Genomic DNA, 15,544 nt, shown 5'->3' with positions numbered 1-15,544 from the left:
AGATGGCCTGGGTTCAAATCACCTCCTGGCCAGTGACCAAGTTACTTGGCTCTTCATCTGTAACTGGGGAGATTCCTGGCACCTTTCTCCCAGGGTTAAGTGGGTTAATGTGTCAAGTGCCCAGGGGGCCATCATGTTCAGCAAGGTGTTGCTATTAGCAAGTGGCCAGTGGTGTCCCATGTGGCTGCTGCCTTGGGGATCTAGGGCACACATCCGTTACTCAGCTGTTCTGGGGGACACTGGCCAGAGGCTGTGTGCCCCCTGGAGGAGGCCCAGGAGCCCACACCCCATAGCATAAGGTGAGAGCACATTGAACATGAGCTTGTTGTGCTCAGGCAGAAGATTCACTATGGCTGTGCAGAGGAGGCCAGGGGCTGTAGGGCCCCCCAGACTGTTCCGTGGATGAGGCGATTCCAGGCCCTGCTTTTGTAAAATCCATCATGGGAATTCAGCTGCAGTAAACTTTTGTCCTCCGGATGACTCTCAGGCTACCTGAGCCATTTGTTGTTGTTGTTGTTAAAATAACATACGTGGGGCTATATATAGCTCAGTGGAAGAGCGCTTGCCTAGCATGTGTGAGGCACTGGGTTTGATTCTCAGCACCACAAATAAATGAATAAATAAATAAATAAAGGCATTCTGTCCGTCTACAACTACCAAAAAATTAAAACAAAAAATAACATACACTGTTCCCTCTCCTACACCCATGCATCTGACCCAGCCCCCTTCTTTGAGACCCTGAATGTATGCATGTGTTTCTGCACTCTTAGCAGTCCCCCGTGTTGGTCCTCAAAATTAGTGCAGTTATTTGAGCACTTTATTGCATTTTCCTTTTATAAAAATATTTTATCTTTGTAAAAAAAATAGGAAGCTAATAAAAGTGCTAGAACTGCTGATAAGAAATGGAGAGTTCATAAACTTGGACACATCTTAGAGACACATTTGACTGCACGAAACAGATTTGTAACTCATGGGACTTCATCTGAACTTGTGTATTCAATTTTGAAGGGAAAGAATAGCGTTTAAAAGCAATTGAAATGGCCAGGGGTGCCTGTAATCCCAGCAACTCAGGAGACTGAGGCAGGAGGATTCTAATTTTGAGACCAGCTTCAGCAATTTAGCAAGGCCCTAAGCAACTTTTCGAGGCCCTGTCTCAAAATAAAAAGGACTGGGGATGTAGCTCAGTGGGTAAGCACTCCTGGGTTCAATCCCCAGCACCAACAAAACAAAAACAACCCCACAACACCTGAAATGCAGGAGGTGGGTCAGAATTGTGAGGAGCCAGTGCACCTCGGGTGTGTATGAAAGGTCCCGTGGAAGCCTGAAGCCTGAAGCTCCTCTACAGGTGCTCTTGCAGTCTGCTGCCGCTCTGGCCTGGGGTGATTGGCGAAGGCATAAAGAGTGACCAGCTCCTGGCCCAGTGCAGGCCCCAGGTGGAGGTGCATCGCTTGCCTGAGCCATTCCCCTGAGAATTAACTGACTTGCTGGGCAGAGGTAGGCATGCCAGGTGGTCCTCGGTAGATCCATGATACCTCCTTTTAAGCCCGATGTCAGGCAGCTGCCCCAGCTGGTCAGAGCAGGAGGTGGTGTCAGGGACACTCCCAGGGCCTTAGACTGTGGCTGACAGAATTCTGTGCTCCATCCTGCCTCAAGGTAATGCAGGTGGCTCCAGGGGCCACTCACTCGCCTCCTCTTAGCAGATACCCAAAAAATAATACTGATGGTTTGGAGGTCCAAGCACTGGCCAGGGAGTATTGGGCCTCGCCCAGGTTCTACCACTGACTCTGTGCAACCTTGGACAAGGTACTTCCCTTTCTACACATCAGTGTCATTACCTCTAAAAGTAAAGGACAGAGCCAAGCTTTGAATTCTGAACCTGAAATCCATGGCAGGATTTTGGGGAATAGGAATCTCCTACCAAAAACACCCCCGTGTTCATCTGCACGGGAACTGATTTCTCTGAAGACTTCATTGCTTGGTAGTGCGAAGGGCTGCATTGGCAAAGTACTGCACACTGGGGGCTTCAAGGAACAGAAAGTCACTGACCCAGAGGACAGTCCAACAGTCACTGTCCTAGAGGACAGAGGTCTGAGATCAAGGTGTCAGCGGACCTCCTTCCAAAGGTGTTAGGGACAGGTCTGTTCCAGGCCTCTCTCCAAGGCCTGTGGCTAGCCATCCTCTCTCTGTGTCCCTTTGTATTGCAGTCCCTCTGCACGTCTGACCCAGCCTTCCCCCTCCTTTTATATTAATTAGGTATAATGACAGCAGAATGCATTTTGATTCATTGTACACAACTGCAGCACAAGTTTTCATTTCTCTAGTTGTGCATGATGTAGCGTCCCATAATATGTGCAGTCATATACGTACCTAGGATAATGATGTCCATCTCATTCCACCATCTTTCCTGCCCCTATGCCCTCTCCCCATCCCCCCTCTCCTTTGCCCAATCAAAGTTCCTCCATTTTTCCCATGCCCCCCACCCCCATTATGGATCATCATCCACTTATCAGAGAAAACATTTTTTGGGATTGGCTTACTTCACTTAGCATCATATTCTCCGATTCCATCCATTTACCTGCAAATGCCATAATTTTATTCTTTTAATGCTGAATAATATTCCATTGTGTATATATACCACAATTTCTTTATCCATTCATCTATTGAAGGGTATCTAAGTTGGTTCCACAGTTTAGCTATTGTGAATTGGGATGCTATAAACATTGATGTGGCTGTGTTACTATAGCATGCTGATTTTAAGTCCTTTGGGTATAGACCAAGGAGTGGGATCACCTTTTCCCCGCTTTTAGTCATTTATTTGTATGTGGTGCTGAGAATTGAACACAGTGCCTCACACACACTAGGCAAGTGCTCTACACTGAGCCACAATCCAGTCCCAGCTTTCCCCTTTTGATGAGGGTAATGGTCATGGGGTCAGGTCCTCCCCTACTCCAGTGTGACTTCATCTTAACCAACGATGACCCTGTTTTTACATAAGGTTATTTCTGTAGTTCTGGGGTTGGGACTAGGGTCCCCCTAGCTTGGAGGTCTCTTAGAGAAGAGATTGGAGGAGCCAACCCAGCCTTAGCCACAGGGGGCTGATATGAACCTGCCATGGTCACAGACTGACTGAGGAGGCTGGCACCAGTTTAAATCACTCTTGTGTCCTACAAGGCCAGTAGGAATAGCTCCTTTTACAGGTCACCTGCCCCACCAGGCTCTGCGGCCCACCAATCACATCACTGCTGTGCCCTGCTTCAGCTGGGAAGTTGGGGTTTCTTCTGGCTTGCAGACTCAGTCTGAGACTCAGCTGATGGATGGTAAGTGGCACTGGCTAGAAAGTGCCGCAGTCTGCATTTGAGCCCCGCTGTCCACACAGGAAGCTGGTCCCACCAGCACACCATTGTGCCTCTGCACTTGGAGACTGTATAGATTATTTTGCCTGAGATAGTCACCTCAACAGACTGTCCCAGACAGGAACCATCTCTTTTTTATGCCTGTCTCCCTCCCCACAAGGGGAACAAAAGCCCCAGCACACAGTTTGGCTTGGCAGAAATATTCGCTCATTCATTCACTGACGCAGATGGCTGCACACCTTCTGTGAGCCCTGCAGAGTTCTTCTGGGGACACGAAATACACAAGGAAAACCTCTGAGAGTGGCTTGTGTTAGTGTCAGCAGAGGGGCCACCGAGATGGCTGGGCTGTCAAGGAAGGAATGTTGCAGCTGAGACCCAAGTGATCTCAAGGACAAACAGGTATAGAGGCCCTGGGTGGAGAATAGGCGTGGCCTCGTAGACACTGTGTGGCTGGGTGGAGGGTGGGTGATTCCAGGTGAGATCGGTGGGGTCTGGGCAGGGAGTGAGGAGTCTGGTGTTGGGACTGAGAGCTACTGCAGGGCTTTAATGGAGGTAATGAGGTCATGGGGAAAATAGATCGGCAGTGCGATATGGGTGGGCATAAGTGGGCTGTTAAAAAGATGGTGTAGTTACAGGGCGGGGCGTGGGGGGGAGGCAGAGCCCACAGGAGGGAGTGGTAAGAAAGACCGGGAGGCCACCCTGCTAGGTCTTGGTTGAGCAGCTCAAGAGCCAGTGCTGTGCATTTGCAGATGTGGAGGGCACTGGCCAAAGTGGCTTAGAGGCAGACTTTGCAGGCTAATTGTTGGCTGTAGCACAGAAGGATTGTCTTCAAGGGTAGCCACCCAAGATCTTCTCCCCTCTTCTTGGTTTCCTAATCCCCATTCCACAGCTTACACACCAGCCCTCCTGAAGCCTTGGTGTGCCCCTTACTGCCTCCTGAGTGGCCTTGACAACCCAAAGGGGCTGCGAGTCCTGCCAGCTTCTCCCGCCCCGCCACACAGCCTGCACTCCCGGCCTTAGGAAGATGCTTTGCTGCCACCGTGTGGACAGGAAGAGTCCTACCTGTCTTGGAGGCCAGTGTGGCTCTGGGACCACACAGGTCACCAGAAGCCTGAATGAAGCCTTTCCCTGCGGTCAGTCACAAGCTTTGGTCTCCAGGAGCAAGCTGGTCCTTCTTCATCCTGGAGAAGGAAGATATCCACCAGTTTCCTGCACATTGTGTGGGCTGCAGCCCGGCACAACCCTGTTTTTATCAGCACATCAGCCAGCAAACACTGGGTGGAGAGCTGGGGCGAGGCCTGTGGGTCTCCTGTGGCAGAGCTGCCCTTTGTTTCTAGCTCAGGACCAGCAATCTCCCCTTCTTTTTTAAAAAAAGTAGTTGTAGATGGATAACATGCCCTTATTTTTTTATTTTTATGCGGTGTTAAGGCTGGAACCCAGTGCCTCCCGATGCTAGGCAAGTGCTCTGCCACTGAGCCACAACTCCAGCCCAGCATTCTCTTGACGGCATCTCGTGTCTCACCTCTACCCATGGTCCTTCTGTTTCTGTGGAACAGCCCCTCTGACCCCAGACGCCTGTGCATATCCGAGTAGGGCATCTGAGCACCAGGAAGCCCCTCCTGCACTCTCTACCCCAAGGGAGGTTGTTCAACCTGTCCCAGAATCTCCACTGCAGGCATCTGTGAGAAGTTTCATCTTAAATCTCCCAGAAATTTGCAGGAAATTTTCAGCCCCTGAGAGGTAAAGTGCTTTTGGTGGCTTGAGGAAATAGCAAACCCAAGGGCTAGTTTTATGTTTGGTCCTCTTTAGGGCTTGCCAGCCTGGAGCTTTTTAGGGCTGCCTTCTTTGCTCTAGGCTCACTGGGTAGTGCTATGAGGTAGAGCTGTGTTTGCTGCATGTCTTTGGAGCAGTCTTGTCAGATGGGACATCCTCCCTGACCTGGGGATAGCCCAGGAGGACCTGGGGTTGGCCCACGAGGAAGAGGTGTATGCCTGTGGCTACTTTTCTCTTTGGAGTCTTCCACTGACCTGATACGTTGAGACACTTATGTGGGAGCAGATGCTCTTCCTTCTGTAGTTTTTATGGGTCAAGAAAAGTTTCCGGGAAAAGAGGATGCAGACAGGTAAAGAAGAAGAAGCTGTCTACACTTGGGAATTGGCCCAGGATGAGCTTTTTGCCTGGATGGATTCTTCAGGTGCAGTGGAACCCGGGAGCCTATGTCCTCTTAAGTGTCATTGTTCTTTCAAGGACTGGGCACTACTGCCTGCCTTCTCTGACGTGTGTGTGTGTGTGTGTGTGTGTGTGTGTGTGTGTGCGCGTGCGTGCAAGCCATGTGACCAGCACTTATGGGCTGGAGCTTTCTCCCTTCTGACCCATCCTGGTATTCTCCACTGAGGAAGAGTGCTAAATGCTAAAGCAACATACCCATGTTAGCCATCTTGTCCTCTGTCCCCCTCATCCCCAAACTGGCTCCCGCAACTCCTGCTTAGGGCTTGCATTTTCATTAGCTGGGGGAAGACTTGCGAAGGGTCAGCCTTATTCTTTTTGAGGCAGGATAATCCCTATGCTTGTGAGAGAAAGCGCAGATGGACAGAGGCAGATAGGCACGTCTAGGCAGAAAGACTACCTTGTTCTTTTGATCTGAAGCTCAGAAAGGTTGGCAGACTTACACGGGAGTATTGGGTTGTGTTCTTGTCTCTGTGCCTGCCTGAGAATCTGGGAAAGGCTTCTCTGTGGAATGGTCTATGGTATATGGGGGACTGTGCGTCCTGGAGAGAAGCAGCCTTCCTCAACACTGTTAATAACTAGTCCCATGAAGATGTGAACTGCCCCAGAGATCCAGCCCAGGACTTGGGAGTTTCCAGCCCTCCTTTCTGCCAGAGCACCTAGGATAGGGAGGCCCTGCCTTCCCAGGCATTCCCCCAGCCCCAGCCCCCTCAGGAATGTGCAGCTTTTATCTCTACTAGCTTAGACCACAGAGTTCTAAAGCTCAAAGGGACATTGGGATGCTGAAGGGGACACTGGAAATAGGGTGGGACTGGGGTGGAGAGTCTTGGGAGTGTAATCTTTTCCAAGGAAGTTCAGGCCCCTCACCCCTTGCCACTACCTAAACTGGTTTCTCCTGATCTGCTAGGCCGCTGTGGTTGTACTTTGTGAATTGTGGTGCGCTGGCTGTCTCAGGGACCTGGGAAAGAAAGGAGTGATTTGACTATGCACAACTCCTGCCCCATTTTGGGGTGGTCCCACATTTTCTGGGTGCAGCACACTCTCATGAAACTAATAGAGTTTGCGGTGCTTCCACTTACAGAGTGCCAGGTGCCAGCCAGTACTGGAAGCCACCTTGTCGCCTTCATCTGGACATGGGCAGATGAAGTGAGCAGCCAGGGAATGGCCACTGAAGGCTCAGAAGTGAGTCACTGTGGTCTGGGCCTGGAAGTTATCTTTTGATTTTTCTGCTGCCCTTAGGCAGGAGGGCACTTAGTCCAGACAGATGAGTATCTTTTGGATCTTCAGAGGAAAAAAAAGGGGGGGGGGGCAGCTCAGTCATTAACAGCAGCTGGCGGTAGCATCCAGCAGCTCTCTACCTCAGAATGTCTAGCCAAAAATTGAGACAGGATTGCCTTGTTCAAGCTCCTCATTTACAAATGAGGAATCTGAGGCCCAGAGAGGGCATAGGCTTGGTCATTACTCCTAATTTGACCTCTTAATGAATGACCTCCTGTCCTTGGCCCTTATGGTTGCTCTGCCTTTGAAGAAAGAGAAAATGGTCAACTTTTCTCCAGAACCGTGCCTAGTGTGTGGTGTTCTCAAGGACTGTTATTTATTTGGCCTGCTCTTAATGACAACTCCTTACCTACCTGCCCAGTCCTAGGAGGAGCCCTGGGCTGGAATTTCCTGTTTTCTGCAGGCTCCCAGGGGCTGCCCCAGCAGGCCGGCTCCCCTGCTCCACCGATCCTAGGTGTTCCAGGCCAGACTTGCCGCCTCTCTCGCCTGACTGGGCTTGCTCCCAGGTGCTCCAGGTCTGGGCTTGCCGGCTGCGAGGTGGAAGAGTTGAGGGACTCGGTGGGCCCACACCAGGTGCCCAGAGGCCGGAGGTCTGTGCGCCCCGGCTGCGGGCCCGGCCTGGGCCCAGCCCCGCGCGCCTCGCCATGGGCCTGGCCCTCGCCATTGGGCCCTGAGCATGGAGCGGGGCTGGCCGCCCGGGGACAGCTACAGCGGGGAGCGGCCCTCCGCCTGCCGCCGCGCCCTCAGTGTTTGCGACTCGCTGGACCTGCACGGCGCCCCGGCCAGCCGGACCGCCGCCGCCCTGCAGGCCGCCCTGTGCGCCGCGAGCGAGCAGCCGGCGCGGCCGCGGAGTGTATGCTCGGGCAGCTCGGGCAGCTCGGGGCCGGCCCCCACCGGTGCCCGTGGCCTGCTACTTGGCCTCCTGCGTCCGCGCTTTGGCCGCCGGAGCCCCGCGCCCTCGGGGCGGCCCGGCTCGCCCGCACCCAGCCCAGTGGCCAGCCCCACGGCCAGCCCCGCTCCCGTCCGGCGCAGCCGTGCCCCTGGGGAGCCTGCACTGCGGCCGCGGCCCACCAGCATGACGTTCCTGGAGGTGAACCGTCTGGAGCTGGCGGCGGCCGACGCGCCGGGCGCGGGGCTGGGGCGCGCCGGCAGCGCGGGCTTCCTACGAGGCGCATCGCTGTGGAGCAGCCAGCGCTGGCAGGTGTTCCGCGGCAGCGGCGGGCGCGGCGCCGAGGGTCCCCGGCGCGGTCTGTCAGCGCTGAAGAAGAGCTTCAGCTTCCGCCTGCGCCGCGGCCAGGAGATCCGGCGCTCCGAGTCGGGGCTGCTGGCCCGGCCGCCCCGCGCTCGCACCCGCAGCGACGGCGACGCCAGCTCCCTGGGCGCCTTTTCTAGCCGCCGCGACCTGCTGGGCACCGAGGTCCCAAGCGCTGCGCCAGAGTCCAGCCGCCCCCGCGCCGCCGCCAGCCTCTGGAGGCTGCTCACCAGCCGCTTCCGCCGGAGGGAGCCCGCGCCCGCGGCGCCACTGTGGAGCCGCAGGGCGGCCGCCGCCCCCGGGCTCCTGAGCGCGCCGAGCGGTAAGGGGATGCAGCACCTCCTGGGTGGCCTTTCTGGTTGGAGTCTGGCAGAAAACTGAGGGCTTGAGTGAGAATCTGCGGGAACCCACCTGGTCAAGGCAGGCGCGCCGTGTGGGCCTGGAGTAGATGGGTCCCTCCAAGTGTCATCAGTGCTGCAGATGGTATCTGGGGTCATCAGCAGTGTCCAGAAGAGATGGCAGTGGGAAAGGAGGAATCCAGGCCAGAGCAGGCTATGGCCCTGCCCCAGCATCCTAGAATAGGAGAGTAGGAAGGGTTCTAGCACATCCTCACCCCCTTATTTGGCACATGCAGAATTGAGGCCCAGGAAAGGAAGGTGCTCTGTAGAGTTAGATGTCGCTAGGCTGGACTCAGCAGCTTCCTAGCTCCTAGTCTGGGGTTGACCTCTCACTGTGAGGGGACCTGGTTATGATAACTACTCTGAAACAACCTGGGGGCAGTGTGTCTGGGAGCCAGGGAGAAGCAGGGCTGCCCAGACAAAGGCCAGCCCAGGCTGGGCCAGCAGGAGCTTGCTGGAGGCTGTAGGTGGAAACTTGGAGGGCAAAGGAGCTGGGGGCCGGCCATCAGAGGACAATGGTAGCTGGCAACTTCCCTTCTCTGTGAGAAGCCCTGCCTGACTCAGGGGCTAGTGGTGCTGGAAATGTTTGAAGGGAAGGGAGTCTGGAGGTGGGCCCCCAGCTAAGGAGGAGCTTGGGAAAGGGATTGGGCAGGGCAGAGTAGATATGGCCTCATTGGACCTGCCTCTATAGAACAGGGCCAGGTAAGGCTACTCCCTCTTCACTCTGGCTCAGGAATGCAGTGGGTGGCCCCACCCTGCCAAGGGTGAGCAGTTCCTACTTGCAGGAGGCCAGATGCTCTGCCCATTTTGGGTCTGGTCTGAGACTTGTTGGAGTGGCCTCTAACCTGGATGACAGGTACCCTGAAACTAAGCCAGGTGGGCCCGAGGTGGGTAATACCTGCTGGAGCATGAAGAGGAAAAAGAGGGATACAAGTCTAAGGCCAGAGAGGACTGAGACTGAGCCCTTCCTTGGTCTATTCCTAAAGATTGACTTTGGGGGCTGGAGATGTGGCTCAAGCGGTAGCACGCTCGCCTGGCATGCATGCGGCCCGGGTTCGATCCTCAGCACCACATTCAAACAAAGATGTTGTGTCCGCCAATAACTAAGAAATGAATATTTAAAAAAAAAAAAAAAGATTGACTTTGGGCGGGGAGTGATGGCCCATGCCTATGATCCCAGTGGCTAGGGAGGTTGAGATAAGAGGATGGCGAGTTCAAAGCCAGCCTCAGCAACTGCAAGGCTGCTAAGCAACTCAGTGAGACCCTGTCTCTAAATAAAATACAAAATAGGGCTGGGGCTGGGGCTCAGTGGTCAAGTGCCCCTGAGTTCAATCCCCAGTGAACCCCCCCCCCAAAAAAAAAAGATTGACTTTGGCTTAGAAAGAATCTTCCTGCTGCTCCCTAGGGAACTAGGGGTGAGGTTCAAGGTCTCGTGGAAGACAGTGCCATCCTCTGGCCTTGGCCAAGAAGGGACATTATAGGACACACTGGTGGTGGCAGTTAAGACAGGTGTGTGTGTGCCACAGTGGCCCTGATGGGGTGGCTCTGTCTTCACAGATTCATTTGTGAACAGTCAGGAGTGGACCCTGAGCCGCTCTGTGCCGGAGCTTAAAGTGGTGAGTGGGTCCGAGAGAGGCCCTGGCAGTTCTGTGGCTGGGTGGGACAGGTTTAGAATGGTGGGCCTGGGCTTGGCTTCTTCTGAGCCTCTTCCCTCCCCGTGGCCCGCCCTCTCCCTTCAGCCCTGGTCTTCTCTCTGATGCCTCTGATCACTGCTTTGCCCCTTCCTCTCCTGCAGGGCATAGTGGGGAACCTGTCTAGTGGGAAGTCAGCCCTGGTGCACCGCTATCTGACAGGGACCTATGTCCAGGAGGAGTCCCCTGAAGGTGAGCTGTAAGGCCAGCCTGGCCCAGAGACTGGCCACGTGGACCTCTTCTCCTCCACACTGTGGGGCCCTTTCCTTTCCCATCCTCCTGTCTCCTCTACTGGGAGCTTAGGTTTCTGCTTTGCCTGGCCCCTATGGGCCCTTCTTCCAAGTTTGGTCCTGACTCTGCACTCCATCCTAGGGGGTCGGTTTAAGAAGGAGATTGTGGTGGACGGCCAAAGTTACCTGTTGCTGATCCGAGATGAAGGAGGCCCCCCTGAGCTCCAGGTGATGCTCCTGCCGGGGCCCTTGGTTTCAGGTTGGGACTGGGCAAAGTTGTGTGTCTGGGGACAAGAGCCTGTTAGGATCCTCCGTCCCTTGGCCCTCGCAGTGTGGGAGTCTGCAGGCCCAGGCGAGTGTGCTAACTCTGCTTGGTCTCCCTAGTTCGCTGCCTGGGTGGATGCGGTGGTGTTTGTGTTCAGCCTGGAGGATGAAATCAGCTTCCAGACAGTGTACAACTACTTCCTGCGGCTCTGCAGCTTCCGCAATGCCAGCGAGGTGCCCATGGTGCTAGTGGGCACACAGGGTGAGGCAGGGCCTGCCTGAATCTGCAAGGGAGCAGGGGTTGGGCCAACCGAGCCTGGGTGGGCAGGGGCAAGAAAGCTCCCAGCTTCCATTCCCTTCTCAGCCCCTCCCATGTTGCCCGGAGCCCAGGGCTTCCTCCTTGCTCTTCTCCCCCTAGTCCTGCAATCCGTGTGACTGTCATGTCCACGTTTTTTGCCATGAATAAAAGACTCAGAGGTTAAGTGGTCAGCTCATTTTTACTCCATAATAGCAAAATGAAATGAAGCCCAGACTCTGCATTCCTAGGCCTGTACAGCCACCCCACTCCCTTGTCCCGAGTGACGCCTCCCCTTCTACAGACGCCATCAGTGCCGCCAATCCCCGCGTCATCGATGACAGCAGAGCCCGCAAGCTCTCCACAGACCTGAAGCGCTGCACTTACTACGAGACGTGCGCTACCTACGGGCTCAACGTGGAGCGCGTCTTCCAGGACGGTAACTTGGGCCCCGGAGCGGGGTGCAGGAAGGTTCCCTGGCAAGCAGGGCTGTGTTTTGCAGGGAGGCGCCGAGCTGGGCTTTCTACCCTTCTCCCCAGTTGGTCAATTGATTCTGCTGTCCCCTGCAGTGGCCCAGAAAGTGGTGGCCTTGCGGAAGAAGCAGCAGCTGGCGATCGGGCCCTGCAAGTCCCTGCCCAACTCGCCCAGCCACTCGGCCGTGTCCGCTGCCTCCATCCCAGCCGTGCACATCAATCAGGTGCGGCCACTGACCCTGACCCTGGACCTGTCTGTGTGTCCCACTGCCCCCTCTGCCGCCTTCTCACATTTCTCTGTTGGCTTCCCTCCGCCTCCTGTTCCTGCATGTGGCTTGCATTCCATTTAGCCTGCATGATTGGCCTTGGCCTCAGCCCGGTCACATGGTGACTGCCTTCCCTGCTCCCGTTTTTCACCCTCCGCTCTCCATTGTCTCCCGCCAACCATCAGCTAAGATGGCACAAACACGTGTTCTAGTGAGCCTTGTTAGCATTGTCTCAGGAGCTGTGTCCTGTGGAAATCGTACTCTGCTGGCACAAGGAGGAGAGGCCTGCTGGGCACTCACCCTTGGCCACACTGGCCTGACCCCTGCTCTTTTAGGTGTGCCCCTTTGTGGCCAGCAGCTGCAGTACTCTCCTCCTGAGAGGAAGAGGCAACAGACGGCCTCGTGTCTGCTGAGCACAGAGGCTTGCCCGTCACCTTCTGGGAGTGTCTGTATTTTAGAAGGGCAGCGCTTGCTCCGAGTAGTGAATGTTCTTGGTGCTGTGTGGATTATGGGGGTCTTCTGAACCAGGTCCTGTCAGGGCCCCTACAATAATGCACTTGGATGCCTGTCCACACCTGGGCCTGTCGATAGGTCAGTTTTCCACCTTGGCATGTGGGCCAGTGCTTCGTTCTTCAGCTGCATTCACCACTTTGCTGCCCTCTGCTGCAAACCCTGGGCCATACATGGACAGGCTCACTGCACTTTCCAGCGGCAGCCTTGTTGCAGTTCCCCATCCCTTTAGGACTTGTGAGAAGGTGCTGGAATTCCCATCAGTAACCCTCTTAGGAGAGAGGAGGAGGGGTAGGTCTTTCTTCACATTCTTTGAGAGCAGCTGCACCCTGCCCTGGCAGCTCTGCTTGGTGGCTCCTTAGGCTTACCTTAGAGTTTGAGGAAGCAGGGCTTAGGCCAGGTGCTGTGGTGAGAGCAGGTGGGTGCAGGCCTCTGGTCTCCCGAGTCCTGGAGCAGACCCTGTGGTGCACTCCACCTGTGAGCTTTGTCGTTTCTTTTCCCTTCCCTTCTCTGTTCCCACCTGAAGCTTACTCTGGTAGTCCAGTCCGTTCTGCTCTTTGCGCTGTGTCTCTGTCCCTACCACACACATGCTCAGAGCAAATCTTAGACCCCTCAGCATCCACTCCTGGCCTCTTTCCAAGGTGTCAGATGTGTCTGACTTTAGGGTCCATCCGAGGTGAGCTGCTCCCTGTTCCAGATCACCTGCTAGCAAGGGCTCCACAGTTCCTTCACTTCCAGGCTGTGTCTCTGACTTTGGCCTGCTGGTCCTCAACTCTGATCTAGCTCCCTAGTCTAGGTGCAGAGACCCTCCTTTCAGGGCTCCAGGACAAAAGCTAGTGGGGCAGCTCCAGTGGCACATTGTAGCAGTGGCAACTGGACCCTCCTGGCCTCCTCGCCCCTCCAGCTCCTCTCAACACATACTGTTAGGACCCAGTGGTGCCTCTGTCACTGTGCGCCCCTAGCCAGGTCAAGAATTCCTGGCACCTGCCTGCTGCCCAGTATCCCTCTCCGCCCCGCCCCAGAGCCACTTCAGCAGCCCTCTTTGTCCTTAGGCCACGAATGGCGGCAGCAGCGCCTTCAGCGACTACTCGTCCTCCGTCCCCTCAACCCCCAGCATCAGCCAGCGGGAGCTGCGCATCGAGACCATCGCTGCCTCCTCCACTCCCACGCCCATCCGCAAGCAGTCCAAACGGCGCTCCAACATCTTCACGGTACGTGCCCCGCCCTCCTCCCTGCCCAGCTGCTGCCACTGCACAGGCAGGGCCGAGCACCAAGCTCCCACCAGGAGGGCACGGGCAGCCCCCGTCAAAGGATGCCACCTGCAGCCTCTCACTCGAGGACACACATGGCTTCTAGAGGCCCCTCACTGGGCCCTCAGAATCTCTAGACTGTTCCTCTGAGCCCACGAGGGGCTTCCCTTCACAGCCCGCACCATGCCCCCAGCCCACCGTCCGACCCCCTGTGCCCACGCTCCCCTGCAGCCTCCCTCCCTCCCAGCCCCGAGGGTTTCTGTGTCATCTTGAAGGGATCTCTGGACTGGTGGCCTAACTCCCCTGACCCCCTTTGATTCAACAGCTAATGAACCGGAGGCCAGAAGGCTGTTTGCCCAAGGCGACACAGAGGGTTAGCTGGCCGAGCTAGAGTCAGAGCCAGGCCTCCCAATCCGCCTTCCGGCTCTTTTTCCGTTACCCCACTGCCGAGGGGAACATTCATGCTTCCCACCCACCGCTGTGATTGGTTTAACAAAGGCTTAGCCATCTTTTCCTGGGCTTCACCACGCTGCCTCGTGCCTCCCGCTCAGGTTTGTCCTGTCTCCTTGTGAGCTACTTGCCCCTCCCCACCAACCTCTTGTTCCCACCCAGAGTGGGGCATACCCCCTGCTCAGGGCCAGCCCCTCAGCTCGTGGGCCTCTGAGCCTGGTGTCCCTCCACTCCCAGTTTTTATACACTGTGTTCTCCCCAACTCTGGCCCTCCTGCTGGGCTCTGGCTGGACTGTTCCTGGAGTCTTGGCCAGACAAAGGTGGGTGAGCGGCCTGTCCCTCTGCGTCACTCCATGCGCCTCTTTCTGAGAGCCAGGGCTTGGCTCTTGGCTTGGGCCTGAATCCAGCCAGCCAGGCCAGATTCTCTGGACCCGGCCAGACAGAGCCAGTGCCCCAGGCTTTGCTCCTGTGTCCTCGCCTCTGCCCTGCCTGCACACCGCCCCCTGCTGGCTGCCTGCCTCTGCACACCGCGCCTGCCCTGCGCGCTCACAGACCTCTCTGTGGCTGCTGCCACCCACTGCACTTGCCAGCCCTGACCCTCTCACACCTGCAGCTTCCTGCCTCTGTTCTATTCATTGAGATGCTCGGAGCCTTTGTGGCCACCTGCTTGTGCCCACACCTGCTGCTGTTGCTGCTGTAGAACCCTGGGGTACCTGTGTCACGGTGACCGCTATTGGCACCCTGCTCCCCAGCATTGTGCCTCAGTCATCCCCTGCCTGGATTCCATTCTTAACCCCCCATCTTCCCCTACTGGCTGGTTCAACCCCAGGGCACCCTCCGCCTCCCTCCTGCACCCGCCACTCTGGCTCCACAGCCTCCTCGGCGGCATTCTGTGCTCGCTCCATGTGCGCCTTGCTGCCTGCCTTCCTCAGCTGTGCTGCTTCCTGCGCCCCTTTCTGCTGCAAGCTCATAGCACTGCCTTCCCTCCAGGCCCTTCCATTCTCTCCATCTTCACAGTGGCGACCTTATTTTTTCTCTCCATCATTTCCATGGTGACTTCACTTGCGCCATTGTCCCTGAGGCGGCCTCAAGGCATGTCCGTCTCTATGGGGTATCTTGGGACCTCCCCCCATCATCGCTGTTGGGGCCACCCTTCTCCCTCATCAAACCTGCTCAAAGGGGCGCCCTGTGTGTCCTGCCTGCTCTATGGCTGGTGATCCCTCGCGGGGACTGGTTTGACATCCCCAGTCTCCCCCATGACTCCATGTACTCATTTGTTGCCACTCTTGCCCCTGTTCCTGTCCTTCATGGGAGAGGCGCCCCTCTGGGCTCCTGGGGTCCTCTGGAGGTTGGCAGCCTCTCGGCTCACCAGCCTGGCTGGGGCGGGCTGGGCCCTGCTCCCCAACTAGCATTTCTGTTTGGGGACCTGGTGGCAGCAGTTTCACCCACCTTCCTCTTCCCTGGGCCAAAGGGGCAGAGGGCTGTGGCGGTCTGGGCTGTGAAGCCCAGGAGGGGACTGGGGACAGGTGCTGACCTGGAGCTGCCGGGTGGCAGTTTACTCTCCGGTAGCTCTTTGCCCAGTTCTTCCTGCTCCCTCTGGCTGTGCTT

The 15,544-nt window shown here is 56.2% G+C and overlaps 1 protein-coding gene across 5 annotated transcripts in view; it reads left to right on the top strand.

Annotated features, from left to right (window-relative positions):
* Agap3 (ArfGAP with GTPase domain, ankyrin repeat and PH domain 3) overlaps nt 1–15,544 on the top strand; it is a 52,962-nt gene that overhangs the window by 16,305 nt on the left and 21,113 nt on the right. For 3 of the 5 annotated variants that reach the window (XM_026379789.2, XM_026379790.2, XM_026379792.2), the window contains exons 2-8: nt 10,065–10,123; nt 10,303–10,390; nt 10,571–10,656; nt 10,813–10,954; nt 11,292–11,426; nt 11,557–11,684; nt 13,289–13,447. In XM_026379789.2, the coding sequence (XP_026235574.1) occupies nt 10,065–10,123; nt 10,303–10,390; nt 10,571–10,656; nt 10,813–10,954; nt 11,292–11,426; nt 11,557–11,684; nt 13,289–13,447 (797 nt within the window). Of the gene's footprint in view, nt 1–7,533; nt 8,432–10,064; nt 10,124–10,302; nt 10,391–10,570; nt 10,657–10,812; nt 10,955–11,291; nt 11,427–11,556; nt 11,685–13,288; nt 13,448–13,870; nt 14,038–15,544 lie in introns of those variants that run through there. The other 2 variants (XM_026379791.2, XM_026379793.2) reach the window with 2 other exon arrangements.

The sequence above is a fragment of the Urocitellus parryii genome, chromosome 3 (genome assembly GCF_045843805.1).
Source record: "Urocitellus parryii isolate mUroPar1 chromosome 3, mUroPar1.hap1, whole genome shotgun sequence".
Lineage (NCBI taxonomy): Eukaryota > Metazoa > Chordata > Mammalia > Rodentia > Sciuridae > Urocitellus > Urocitellus parryii.
Note: the sequence above shows the minus strand (reverse complement) of the source record. Positions and strands in the feature narration are given on the sequence as shown.